General features: G+C 45.9%; 2 protein-coding genes across 2 annotated transcripts; one reads left to right on the plus strand and one right to left on the minus strand.

Moving 5' to 3' along the window:
* Nucleotides 1-5821: 5821 nt before the first annotated feature.
* Nucleotides 5822-6678, plus strand: EV420DRAFT_1639271 (uncharacterized protein; the record flags this gene model as incomplete). The annotated part of the gene is made up of 4 exons (XM_060476951.1): nt 5822-6159; nt 6209-6245; nt 6303-6435; nt 6503-6678. 4 exons carry the CDS (start codon nt 5822-5824, stop codon nt 6676-6678), a joined length of 684 nt encoding a protein of 227 aa, XP_060334629.1.
* A 3581-nt stretch (nt 6679-10259) lies between these two features.
* Nucleotides 10260-10427, minus strand: EV420DRAFT_1264967 (uncharacterized protein; the record flags this gene model as incomplete). Its single annotated transcript, XM_060467251.1, has 1 exon — nt 10260-10427. A coding segment is annotated over one exon (168 nt), but the record flags the coding sequence as incomplete, so codon positions are not given.
* Nucleotides 10428-13471: the final 3044 nt, after the last annotated feature.

Consider the following 13471-nt stretch of genomic DNA (forward strand, 5'->3'; position numbering starts at 1 on the left):
ATTTCTTCAAACGACTTCACCATCTTCTTGGCATTGGCTTGGGCGGCTAATTCATTGGCCTTGGTCCCCATAGCTCGTACGTGAAAGGCTTCTTTAAAGTCTATGACCAGGATCGTGTCCCCTTCTTCATATTCCTCCCAGTGTGCAGAGGGGTCGGTATCAGGGAGATGGAAGGGAATTTGACGGCACTCGCAGCGGGCCAGTGTTACGGCCCCCATGTTCCAGTCGATGAGCAGGTTATGTCTCTGTAACCAATCATGTCCCAGGAAGAGGGGTGTAGAGCCTAAGTCTACCACCGCTAAGTCAATTCTTTCCACATGGTCTCCGATCCGCAGTTGCACCTCGGCATATTCGGTAATGTCGCCCCTCTTGTTCCTAGTGCCATCAGCATTATAAACCGGAACAGGGTGGATTGCCTTTTTGAGGTTAATCCCGTGCTCTTGGACCCAGCTGCGATCAATGGAACTCCCAGTGGCTCCACTGTCTACTAACGCTTTGAGGGTAAAAACGTCTCGAGTGTCCAAGGTTTCCAACTGAACATTTATAGATACATTATGCCCTTTCCTCCCTCGTATGTACATGGGGGGTTTCTTCAAGTCCTCTAGCCATTCCCACTTATCCCTTGCTTCTGACATGGTTTCCGGTTGTTCTTTTAGTGTGTCAATTAGCTCCATGGTGACTTCGCCCTTCCGAGCAGGGTGCACCCAGGAGTTCATTGTGGCTCACGCCGCCACATCGTTGGTAGCTAGTCAGAGTGCTCTCTGAGTTCAATGAGATCCAAAGGGTTCATAATAGTTGTTGGCAATTTCTTTGCGAGGAACGAGGGCATCCACATGGATGGAGTGGGATCTTCGTGGGCATTGCACAGGGATATCGGATTGAAGGTGTGCTTCTTCATCCTCCACCTCCTCCACCGTCACAAGTCGGTGGTCTTGTCCTCGTGGCGGCATTTGGTCACCGGGCTGAGAAGGGCCCTTAGGCAGCATTTGGTCGCTGTTCAACGAGGCGGTGGAGAAGGGCTTGCTGCCCCATATTTGGCCCTGGCCAAGGGCGCTTGTGCTCAGCGTTGTAACCTCCACAGGTGATCCATACTTATCCTCATTCCTGTACCCGGCGGTACTCTCGGTGACCCTATACGGATGCACACATGTTGGCTCCCCAAGGGGGTTGACACTGTTCGCAGACGAGACCGTTACTAAGTGCCAGTGGTCTCCTTGGTTCCTGGCTTCAGCTGCTTTTCCATTGCTGACTGGAGGAACAATTTGGGTAGGCCCTCCAGCCGGGGTCATCGGCCAATTCTCCCTCCCGGGGCAACCGCCACCATGTCTGGTGCTAGTCTGGACTTGACATGAGGGCCTCTTGGTTGCATCCCGAACTTTCCCCATGCTGTCAAGCAGGGGTTCCTGAGGTGGGACAGCCCCTCGGGGTTCATTGCTCGACATGGGCTGTGTGGAGCAGCAGAAATCCCCTCCTACGCTGTTAGCATACTGCGATTCTTCTTCCTTAATTTCGATAGGTAACGCAGTGAATGAGTTGGTATATTGTTCATATGGAGTACCTACATACATAGTATAAGTCCGACCAGCGACTTGAGAGTGCATACCACTAGAAATTAAGTCCTTTGCTGACATCATTGAATCACTTATTTCGATGCCAGCTCGTCTTTTGACGACTCATCGTCCTTGACCTCCTCGACCTTCGTGTCCTTTCCTAATTCTTCCTTCTCTGCCTCTGTGAGTAGTTGTCGTAGTCGTTGAGTGGGAATCTTCTTGCGAGGAGGGAGTTTGATGGGGATCCACTTCGACTTGTCCATTGGACATTTATGGTCCCAGCTCCACTCGGTATTTCCGCACTTGAAGCACTGCTTCTTGCTCCGCAACTTGTCAATTTCCATTGGCTGCCCTACTCCACCATAGGTCGTTCCGGTGGCATCCTTCTTATCACCACTCAAACCCTGGCCACCAGTCTTCTGTGCTGATTGATTTTGGTTGCCTCGACCTGAACCGCTACCTTGGTTTGAGGAGGACTTATTGCCCTGCTGTTGGGCCATGCCGTATCAGTAATTGGCATCGATTCTTTCGACGCGCCGCTTCCATTCCGTGTATGTAGTGGGACAAGAGTTGTCCCCATGCATGATGGTGTTTCGGACTGAGGGGCGTATCGCAGCTTCCATGGCTTCGAACATCTGCTTTTCATCTCCGAACTCCTCGCACTTATGGGCTAGTCTTTCGAACTTCGCAAAGAATTCCACGGCCGACTTGAAGTCCAATTGGCGAATTTTCTTCCACTCCTGCTTCCAGATGGCCAGCTCTGCCACCTCACGGAACTGAACAGTGAGGTTGTGGGTGAATTCTTCCCATGACGGTAATCTCCAGTGTCCTTGTGCATCTCGATACTGGTAGTACTGGTCATTCCACCACTCCTGTGCCTTGCCCCTCAGGTACGATTGGGCGAACGTAATCCAATAAGGATTCTGCCCTTCGTCGTTCATCGTGTAGTACATGGGGAACACCTGGAAATACAACTCACAGTGATGGAGAAAGCAAGTTATATCTGAAGATACTCCGGTAAAGTACTCCGGTTGCATGATCAACTTTGGTTTAACATCGTTCCATGGGTTGTTCATGGCTCCTGGGGCCAGTTGCCATGGAGGAATAGGGTCCGGCGGCAAGGGTGGTACAGGAGGTACCGGCGGGTTTGGGGGTCACGGTAGAGACCTAAGATGGGGGTTATGCCCCAGGGATGGATATCCTCCTGGATAATTAGGCAGTAGTGGCGGCGGCGGTCTTGTTGGAGGTTGCGGGGGTACGGTTGATTCCTTTCCTTTGTCGACGTTGGAGGGCCCTGCCCCTCCCTCGTCCATCCATCCCTGATCCATGCCTCCTCCTCCTGCGTCAATCCTCGCCGTCTCCAGTGGATGTGGCATGGGCGCCGGTCGTCGGTAAGCCAAGCAACCCTGTTTGGGATAGTCGGGATTGCAGATGTTCCAGACTATGGCCGCCCGGTGCCAGGCATCTACTTCGAGGATGTTCTTCATCAAATACTCATCCCCGGAAAGTCGGGCATCCAAGTAATCTTCCCCTGCTTCCAAAAGAAGCCACTGCGGGTCCTAGATCATATCCTCCGCTATGATTTCATACATATTACCCCAAGTCAGGAGGTTTAACTCCGGGGGTACCACGGTGATTGGTTCAGTGAGAACCTTCTTTATCTGCTGCATCACCTCCTTCATTATTGTGCTCACGGGCGGCTTCTTCGGCATTCCAGTGGGTGACCTCCTCGGTGCTCCACTGTCTACTGGCTCTGAGGGCCCACGGCTCAGACTCCTCATTTTCTCGTCATCGCCTTTCCCTTTATTGACGTTCCCTGTGCCAGTCGCTGAGGTCCAAACACTCCTCATCAAGGGTCTTGAAGAGGTAGTCCTCTCGAATCTCCTTGAGAGCCTCGAGGTCGGTCATTCTTCGGGAAGCTTCTCAAAGTTGAAGCTCCACAGTTCCAATCCTTCGGAAAGCCTCCACATCTGTGGTGTCGGGTTCAAGGGGGAGGTTGAAGCCGAGCTCTTGAATGGCATGGCGCTCTGCATTTCGTGTGCATGCGCTAGCCGTTTTTCCATGGTCCACTCTGGCCGCTCCGTCTGGGGTGAGCCTGGCATTTCTAAGGTCGAAGTTGGACTCGACGAGTGTGTTGTACTCATCAGTCCATGGTCACTGGTTGAACGGGACGGGGGCTGCAAAGGCCCTTGGCATGACTGACGGGGTGAAAGCGGGGACTCCAGGGAATTCGTCAGCAGAGGGACCTGCTCCAGGGGTATCTGCATATAGATCGGGCTGAGTTTCTGGGTTGTACGACTCAATGGTGTCCCAAATGCGCTGCTCTGTTTTGGCGGGGAGGGTAATGGTCCTCGGGACCGGGGTGTCCTCAGATCCGGCGGTTTTGGTTGATACTCCGGCCATAGGAGTTTCTTCCCCTGCGAAGACCCAACTTGTTGCGGGGTACCACGCCACAGGGATCCCTCGCTGCTCTCCTCTGCCTGGTGCACCTCCATTGTTATGGGGGACTGCTCGACTTGGACCGGTGGTAGTTGCGGCAGAGGCCCCAAGACCAAGCTCTCCACTATCTTCCGCAAGGTCGTCTCCGCAGAAGTACTCGTGGGTATCTGCTTCTGCAGCAAGGGAGAATGAGGATGGTCCCTCGTTTCTGAAATAGGTGACATCATCTTCTTGCGTCGGGATGCCGTTGAGGAGGTCTTGGATACAGATCCTTTCGAACTCGGTAAGTTTGTCATTGCCTTCTTCGCCTTCGTCCAGATCCCCTCCTTCTTCTCCTCCAACGGGAGGGAGGTCGATGATGCCTGGGGGAGAGACATGGATATCTCCGAGATCGATGCCTCATACGTCTGTGATGTTGATGGAGGCTGCTCTTGGGGTTGGGGAAGACTCCCCGGAATCTGAGGATTCTCCTCAGGGCATGATGGGTCATCCATCATGAAGGGTTGGGTGCACTGGAATGTGTGGGTATGGAACAGTGGGGTATAGAATCGGAAGATGTGGAATGTAATGGAATGGCAATCGGGCCCTTCTAGCATGCATGCAACACCTATATAATGCCCTGAGGGCAATCGCTAGGAGTGTGCCTGCTAATAATCTGAATGCTACTGCGACCATAGGAAGCAGTTCAGCAAGCGGCATGGGCACTTGAGATTTAGTAGTCAAAGAGTCCGGCAATGAATTTCGGTTTGGGCTCAACAAGACGTATTGATCAGCATACAACGCTGATGAATATGCAATGTGAGTTTTGAAATAAACAGTGGAAAGTCATTGGGCAGTGTTCGTCCTCTGACGTGGTGCTGAGCAACAGGTTCATTGAGCTTCGGCTAAATGTCAACAACCAACTTTAATCAACTTAGATCGGACTAGGATCACCACTCGCACTTCGGTGGACGATACTCTAGTGAGTCAAAGGCGATAAAATAAGTCGATCGGGACTTAGATAGATGTGAAACAAGGAGTTCAGTGTTGGGTAGAATAAACCTTAGCTGAAGCTGGGGTTTAGACCAGCTGAGGCTCTACTTAAATACACAATGTATAGACTAATAATAGTACTGTGAGAACGCGTCCATTATGATCGCATGATGGAAGCATATAGCGTAAGTAACAAGAGTAAGAGAAAAGTGAGAAAAGAGTAGAAAAAATGAATAAACCATAACAAGCAACACCTCCAAAGCTTTGCTATTCTTGATCCCTAAGCATATGCAGTTCTCTCTCTCTCACTCCCATCAGACCTCTGAACTCCAAATGACTCAGGATCTCCTGTCTTCAACTGTGCAGCCAAACAGCAGACCACCTTCTCCTGCCTCCCAGCCAGTGACCCAGCCTTTGTTACCTTAATTCTGCTACCCACCATACATGCAAGTGGATCCAAAGTCACCTATATCTGATTATGCAGATTTAAATGAACACAGTCTATCACCTCATGACTATAAGTCTGCATCTTTAGTGGAGCTTAAATGGTTATATTAATTCAATTCTCTGGACCTCAAGGAGATGGATGCATTCAATGAAGTTAACACCCACATGCATAGTAATGGTAGTAAATCAGATTGCTCATGCATCCTTGTTGAGGACTCTGATGTTGAACCCAATCCACCATTTGTTAGCAATATTTTAGTTCACATCTAATCTGGCAGAGTGCTCTGCAATAACAGCACAAATAATATAGACCAGAAGTAGAAGTATGAACCTATGGAGAATGAGCAGAATGAAGAAGAGGGCTACCAGGTCCACAAAGAACCACATAAACATTGACAATCTCAATGATAGCAATGTATCTCAATCACACTGATGCAGATGCAGATGCAGATGCAAACATCAAAGATAAAGACTATGCTTCATCCGTAGCTAAAGACTCTCTCAAGAGTCAGCACTATCAACTTGATGGTGAAATGGAGCAAGTGCTGGGGCCTATATTGATCATTTATATATTTGTGACTGGGGCTTCTATTGAAGATACACTCCTGATATACTACATCAAAATTCTCATTGATTGTCTCACTTATGCAGTCACCATTGTGTGCCATGTGATAGAAGTCACTCAAGCTATTACACTGTCTTTCAGGTTATCAAGCATCCATTATATCCAGTCTACACTCCTGGCCCTATTGTGCCTAATACATGAGTGCCTCTTTATTGTACTCAGAGATGTTGTCTAGCAGATCTTTCTCATCTGGTCATGTCCAGCACCAAGTGGTATGTATCATACTAGCTCTTCTTAGCTCCAAATCAATGCTGACGATCCTTACAAAGGGCTCACAGATCACTGTCTTTCTCAGCTCCACATCTCAGTTGACTTATCTCATTGTGATGGGTGTCCTAACACACATGAACTCTCTTTGGCTGGTGCTCTCACCAACTCTGACCAGTATGGATGCCCTTGCTAGTGTGTGGATTCTACTTGAGCAGACTAATCCCTCTCAATATCATGTCTACCTCTGTTTCTCTTATAGGTCACAGCCAGAAGGGCAGCTTTGTAAGCTCTTTTATTGAAGAGGAGGATCCTATACTCCCAGATCTGCAGCAGCATTGGCACTTTATCTGTGATAAATCTGTAACTTGTGTTTGTACTGGAGTTTTCTCAGCTGTTGTGGTAGTCTCTATCACCATTACCATTATATCTCAATAACTCTACTTGCATGGGCTTGCCTCTCATTGAGTAAGAGGAGGTACAGAGCCTAGTGCATATTCAATTCTTAAACTGAGTCAAATGTTTCCAAAATTCAGACTCTTGGAATGACCAGATGTCTCACTTTAAGATCAGTCCATCTCCACTGAACATGCACTTTTGCCTCTCATTTATGATCAGGCAATCTCACTGCCCTGATGAGTCATAACACTGCATTCAGTTTTGCTTGCTGACTCAGAGGATGCTGGGCAACTTGTTAGTGATAATATAGTGCTGTACTTGATTGCTCCTGCCAGATGACTCCTTCCTGAAATGTAAGTGTCTTATGCAATAGAAGTACTAGACCTGCATTCTATCACCATCCACTCTACTCAAGCCAAGCTAGTGAAATGAGTGAGTGGCTGTTCTGAAAACATTGGAGAGGCCAGATAGGCTCAAGCTAATGAAATTTCTCATTTATTTGCAAGCTTTAGGGCTGAAGGACTAAGTGTAAGAGAGCAGTACACTAAATCAACAGTTAAAGATAAAGATGTCTATTTGTCAAACTCTTGTGCTGGGCATATCTATAAAGCATTGAATGGAGTTCTTTAAGTGTAGACTCATGTGGCTGATGGTGATGTGGGATATCAGGCAGTATGCAGAGAAGGGCCAGCATTGAAGCTATAAAATCTTGGTCTATGAGTGCAGAGTCTTCAATATCCATAATATTGATCTTTGCTCAACTAATACACATTCTTTTCTAAAACTCAGAGCTAAGACAGGTGCTCTTATGGAAACAGCTCCTGCAATTCTGCCATCTTGTCAGAAGAATCATACTAGTCTAGTATGAGCTCTCTCAAGAGAATCTGATAAAGGACAAGAAGAAGATTTTGGCAGCTGCACTTGGACTGGCTTATCATCTGATTGCAGACTGCTGGTTGAGGTTCTGGGTGCTTATATACCTCCTACCAATGTCAGTCCATGTGAAAGACAATGATATCTTTTGTCATTATGATGCTGATTACAATGTTGGTGTGTGTGTGGCTTTATAGAAGGCAGTATCTGCTGATAGTAGGCATTCAGAAGCTGTGTAGGTGTCAGACATGCCACCTATATACTGTGATGGGAATTAGAGGTTTGTCTGCCCAGATGTGAAGCTGTTTCATCTGCAATTGCATGTCTGTAAAAGATGAGACTGCTTGGCTGGTCATCTGAAGGTGAATGCACTTGAATGCAGAATTGTGCAGATTGATAGCAGTGAGAAAAAACTAAAGCATATGCAGACATGCCAGAGATTAAATAAGAACACTATTCAAAGATGGGAGGTTGACAAGATGATTTGCACCTATCCAAGAGGTGTCTACTACTGGAGATAAGTGAATGATGGAAGATTGAATATATCTCATCAATCAAACTAGATTTTTCATGAGTTAAACTACTTTGTTATTTGGTTGATCTATGAAATTAATTGAGCAGAAGGCCAGAGAACAGAGCAGTTTAGAAGGAGTAAAGTGCTGCACAAGAGCTTAATCACTTGTAGCTCATGTGTGGATGCAGGTTGTTTAACATTTGACAAGGATGGAATATGAAAGATTGAAATATGTACAAGCTATTAAGTATGCCGAGTCATTGAATGCAAAATCATTTCATGAGCTGGTAGTTCTTGGAATTTAAATCTATATCTGGCACTTGGGCATAAGAAAGAAAAATCACCTCTGTATACTGGGATTGCTGAGGTTTCTACAAAGTCCAATAAGTAAAAGGACTTCTAGATGATAAAAATTAAAGATGCACTGCAATATCCTTGACTTTGTTTTTCTTCAACTTGAGAACAACCTTGTGTCTGTTGACAATATTGCCAAAGCTTAGGTTCTTGTTAATCATGATTTTGATCTTGTTATCAATGGATATCTGCTGAATATGAGCAATGATCTCATTAGCAGTGCATAAGATGGCAGCTGGAAAAGGAATAGATACTGTATCAGTGTCCACATTGGCTAAGAAAGTATCAGCATTACCCATCACAGTATTCTCCTAGATTCTGATTAAGACAATCATGGTGGGCTCATTGTCAGACATATTTTTGATGATGGCTTTAGACTTGAGAGGCTTCTTGCCTTTTTTTAAAGCCTAGATGGAAATATTTGTATGAATATAATTTCTGTCAAAATTTCTCAGAGTTCTGTATCAATCTCTCTCTCACATTATAAATTTCAACATCCTTGTTGAAATAGAATTTGTTTCATTATATTAATGTCTTAGAACACTCATGCTCCTTTCATTCTGCTTGACAACTAAAGAATTTAAGTAGTTTGAGGACTCGAATGTCTGCACTCTTAAGAATGATGGTCATACTTGACAATATTTGGATCAAAGTTGTAGCTTATATGTTTGATGGCTGCAACAACATGCATGACTTGGCACCTTACTTATTCTATCAAGCCACTATAATTCAGACTTTGCATACCATAGTTTATCGATGAGGTGCCCATTTATGCCAAGGACCTTACAAGAACATCTCTACAGGAAATAAGTGTTGTCCCTATCCTGTGCAGGAGGTTCTTTCCCATGTATATTGAAGATATCTAACCTTGCATAAGTCTACTTGGTAGGTTGTCTTATTTTTACTGACACAACATTACCCTTTCTTTGTAATTTTATGCTCTAATTATCTCTGCCAGGATTCAGAGAAATTTTGGCTGAGAGAGAGCCCACTCTCTGCTTGGCTGCTTACTCACAGAAATTCTTTACATTTTACTTTCATCTCAAACTAACTCTACTAAACTTTCAGAGTACTCAAGAAGACCCTTAATAACTATCCAGAATACAAGATATATACTACTGTCTAAAAGTATGCAAGAAATCACTCTATATTAATAAGTCCACCTCCTTTTCCTTCAATTCTATAGGGTCATCAGAGTCTATAATCCTTCTTGCCTATTCAAAAGTACTGCTAGCAGCACATGCTCAGAGGATTCAATAGTTGGGCTAAATATCCACTTTTCTGAGAGGCATACTCAGGCAGAGCCATTTCTCTGCTAATTATCATGCTTGTTTAGTAAGTTTTTCATTTCAGAAAATAAGCTATAATTGTCCAACTCATAGCAGAGAGCCCAATCAGTAGATATGAACTGCTCACTTAATGTGAGGATCTGATCTCATACTACCTCTTAAGAATGGGTGCAGACACCACTCAAGCAATTTACTAGTTCAAAAGCAGAGTTGGTGGTAGAGTCTAAAAGGGAAGTTATTTAGAAAATTTACAATGACTGAGGACTGTACCTCTAACACTTCTAAGTTCTCATGCATTTTAGGCTGTGTTTTGCTCTGCCTTAGATGTTAATTAAATCTAAAGGCCACTCAGTTTTTAATATACCTCTTCTTTATAAATACATGAGAAAGGAACAATAAATTGAGGAAGTCAAGTGAGATAAGAAAAATAATGAAATAGAGCTAAAAAGAGTTCATTGAGATTATAATGTCTGGTTTACTTATCCTTGTTTTTAGTTATCACCATATGACATTGTTGTCTTTTTCAAGGCTTTTATCTATGAAAGTAGCTGGTTGATAGAATCTGCTAGATTGGGAATTGAGATATGATCTCATAAATGATAAGAAATATGGTAGAAAGCAGTGACTGTGTCCACTAGTACAGTTCTGTCCAAGTTGTAAAGAATAAAAGCACCACCTCTGTTCTTTGAGATGTATACCAGTAAGCCTAGATACCTTAGCTTGAATTTCCTGCTGAATTCATACTCCACCCTTGTATTTTATACAAGGACTAAGGAACCTGGTTAGAAAGCCTAATCAATGATTCAGTTAGTGTGTTCCTTTTCTTATCTTTCCACAGTCTTGACTCTTGGAGTGGATGCATTCAAGATCAGCAGGTTGCTTTTGAAGTGTGATAGCATATCTTGCAATCAGATTGGATGTTGATAGAGATGAGATGGAAGGTTCTATGAGAAATAATGCTTCCACTATGTTCAATGATAAGGTAAATGAAACACCTGTTGTCACTTTATAAGAACTTTTTTCTAGTGTATAAAACAGAATAGCCCTTTCTGCTCATATTACAGAGTGATCTACTTGACTCCACTTACTTGAATTCCTGAAATTTAGATGTCTTCTCTATTATGCCTTATACTTGTGAATTGTAAACAGAAATAGTGATGTGGTGGGTGTTGTACATCTCTGCTAATAGGTTGAGAGTGGCTTTGAAAATGGGTTCATTGTCTGTAACAATTTTGCATAAACTCTCTCAGTGGCAAATAATGTTCTCAAAAATAAAACAGGTGATTCTTTTTATATTCTCATGTCTGGACATCTTAAATTCAGGATACTATTACAATTTCGTGCCTTATCTTATCTTATCGACTTCATCGTAATCCTGCTATGCTAATTCTCCGGACTTGATTGCATTCTACCATGCAGGTTCAGTACGTTTAACACACCGTTGCAGACACTTGTAGTATATTTAGCACGACCCAAACTGTATTTAAGTAGCTCGACTGCAGGTCTTAAACCTCAGTCTCAAACTAAAGTTTATTCACCCGATAACTTAGTCTGAACTCACTCTCGCTCAACTAAAGCGATAGCTCCCTGCACATAAACCTGCGAGCAACACAAGGTGCCTGACCGAAGTGCGAGTCACGCCTAGTTGTTTGATCTTGTTTGTGTAATCGGTCGCTAACAATTAGTTCGAGACTTTATTACTCTTCATCAACAACCACGTTGACGAACAGTAACGAATGAACCCTATCGAACAATACCTCACCGACCTCTTTGGACTACAAGGCTTTATTGCTGTAGCATATCTCGCATTCCTATATGGATACGAATACCGACGAAACCAGGAGCCAGCCTCTGAAGAAACTCTCCCCGTCGAAGCCCCCAACCCGGAGGCTAGATGACCACACACACCCCCTCCCAACTACGTCGATGACAGACCCGACCCAATTATCCACTTCATCTTCATCACCGATGACGAGTGGATCACAGAAGACTCCGACACAAGCGAGTCCAGTGAGTCCAACACTGAGATGGAAGGATGGCCTGCACAAAGAGGCCCAGTCATTGAAGAAGAAGAAGAGCGAGGAATCTACGAAAGGGGGGTGGACCAGCGTGTTCTCTCTCCCATTACCGAGGAAGAAAGCAAAGGGGAAAGCAAAGGAAGTGATCCCTGGAATGCCCCTTCCCCCACTTCAACCGAAAACTCAGCCGCCAACCCTGGGTATGATTCAGACGGACAACGCATCTATCAGCGAGGGCTTAGATACCATTTGGGAGAAAGAAGAATGGCTGAAGATGGAACTGGAAGCAGTTCAGATGAGGAAAGCAGCGATACAGAGGAAGACAGTGACAGCGATGAGCTCCCAGGGCCGCGCAACAACTGGTCCCCTCCAAGGCTGGACTCACGAGGAGAGACCTGGGGCAACTACTACGCCCGTGACGACTCCTCAGACGACGAGGGGAGCTACCTCAACCTCATCACCCAACCAAACACCCCGATCATCATCAACGATAGGGCTGGGGAAGCAACCACCGAGCTTGACCAGTGCGAGCCCACATATGACGCCGATGCCAGCTGCGAAATATGCAGACGAATACAGGACTACGCCAACGCGTGGCTCATGTACGAAGGAATCGAGGCCCCTGCCTCCATCATCCCCTACGCCATCTATCCACTCACGCCGGAACACCCCCACACAGCCTCCATCCCTTTCATCGCACCCTGGGTCTGGGACAGACCCCGAAGACCAGACTTCGAACAGGTCATTCTCAGGGTCAATGAGTGGGCCCGAATCATTCGAAACTGGAACCGTATCATCACAGGAAGCATGGAGCCTTTCGAGTGAGTCCGACCTATCGGACTTAGAAGAAGGCGAAATCTACGAGAACCCTGGAATAGGGCGGACTTCGATCTACAGCAGCAGCATAGGGTCGGAGAGTACGGAGAGGAGGATATCATCCCGGAATTCGTGGAAGGATCTAGCTCGGGAGCCTACTGAGGCCGAGCTAGAAAATATGACATATTTGGAAATGTTACGCTGGACCGAAAAGAAGTTACCACGAGAACTATCGTGGAACAGTTCACCACAGGGGAGGTACTTCCAGAAAGAGAAGAATTCGACGATTGAGGCCAAAGTAATTTACCGAGAAACTGTTTTCCACATGAACATTCTGTGGAACCAAGTACACCCAGACGACTACACAGACCCTGGAGAAAGATACCAGGTGCCAGTACCATCAGAAGCGTCGAGCGGAAGCACAGTGGATTTAAGCCACCTATCTATTCTCAGAAGAACAGGGTACGTCGACCCTAGTCAACTATTTGCGGCGGCAGGAACCCCAGGAAGCGCGGGCGCAGCAGCTGCAGCTGCAGCCGTCCCTGTGGCACCACCCCCTGCACCTCAAGGCCCTTTATCCCCACATCATAACCCGGCACTACGATCACTACCGCATCCGGCGGCAATCCCTATTCCCGCCGACCCTGTCCAGCCACCAAACACGCCGCCACCATTCATAGTTGGGGTGGCCAATACAAACCCATGGGGACAGGTGAAACCGCAACTCGTGGAACCTCCCGAAAAGTTCAAAGGGGAATCCAGTGACGTAGACCGATTCCTCAACCAGTGCGAGGACTACTTCAATGTATTCCCACAGCAATTCACGATGAACGCGCATGGACAAAGCTCTAACAGGGTGGTATTCTGTACATTCCGACTCGCGGATAAAGCTCTACACTGGTGGAATCACGCCAGGGACGAATACTATGACGAGACGTGCGGCTACCTGCGATATCTGGCATGGCAAA

The sequence above is a fragment of the Desarmillaria tabescens genome, assembly GCF_030435595.1.
Source record: "Desarmillaria tabescens strain CCBAS 213 chromosome Unknown EV420scaffold_8, whole genome shotgun sequence".
Lineage (NCBI taxonomy): Eukaryota > Fungi > Basidiomycota > Agaricomycetes > Agaricales > Physalacriaceae > Desarmillaria > Desarmillaria tabescens.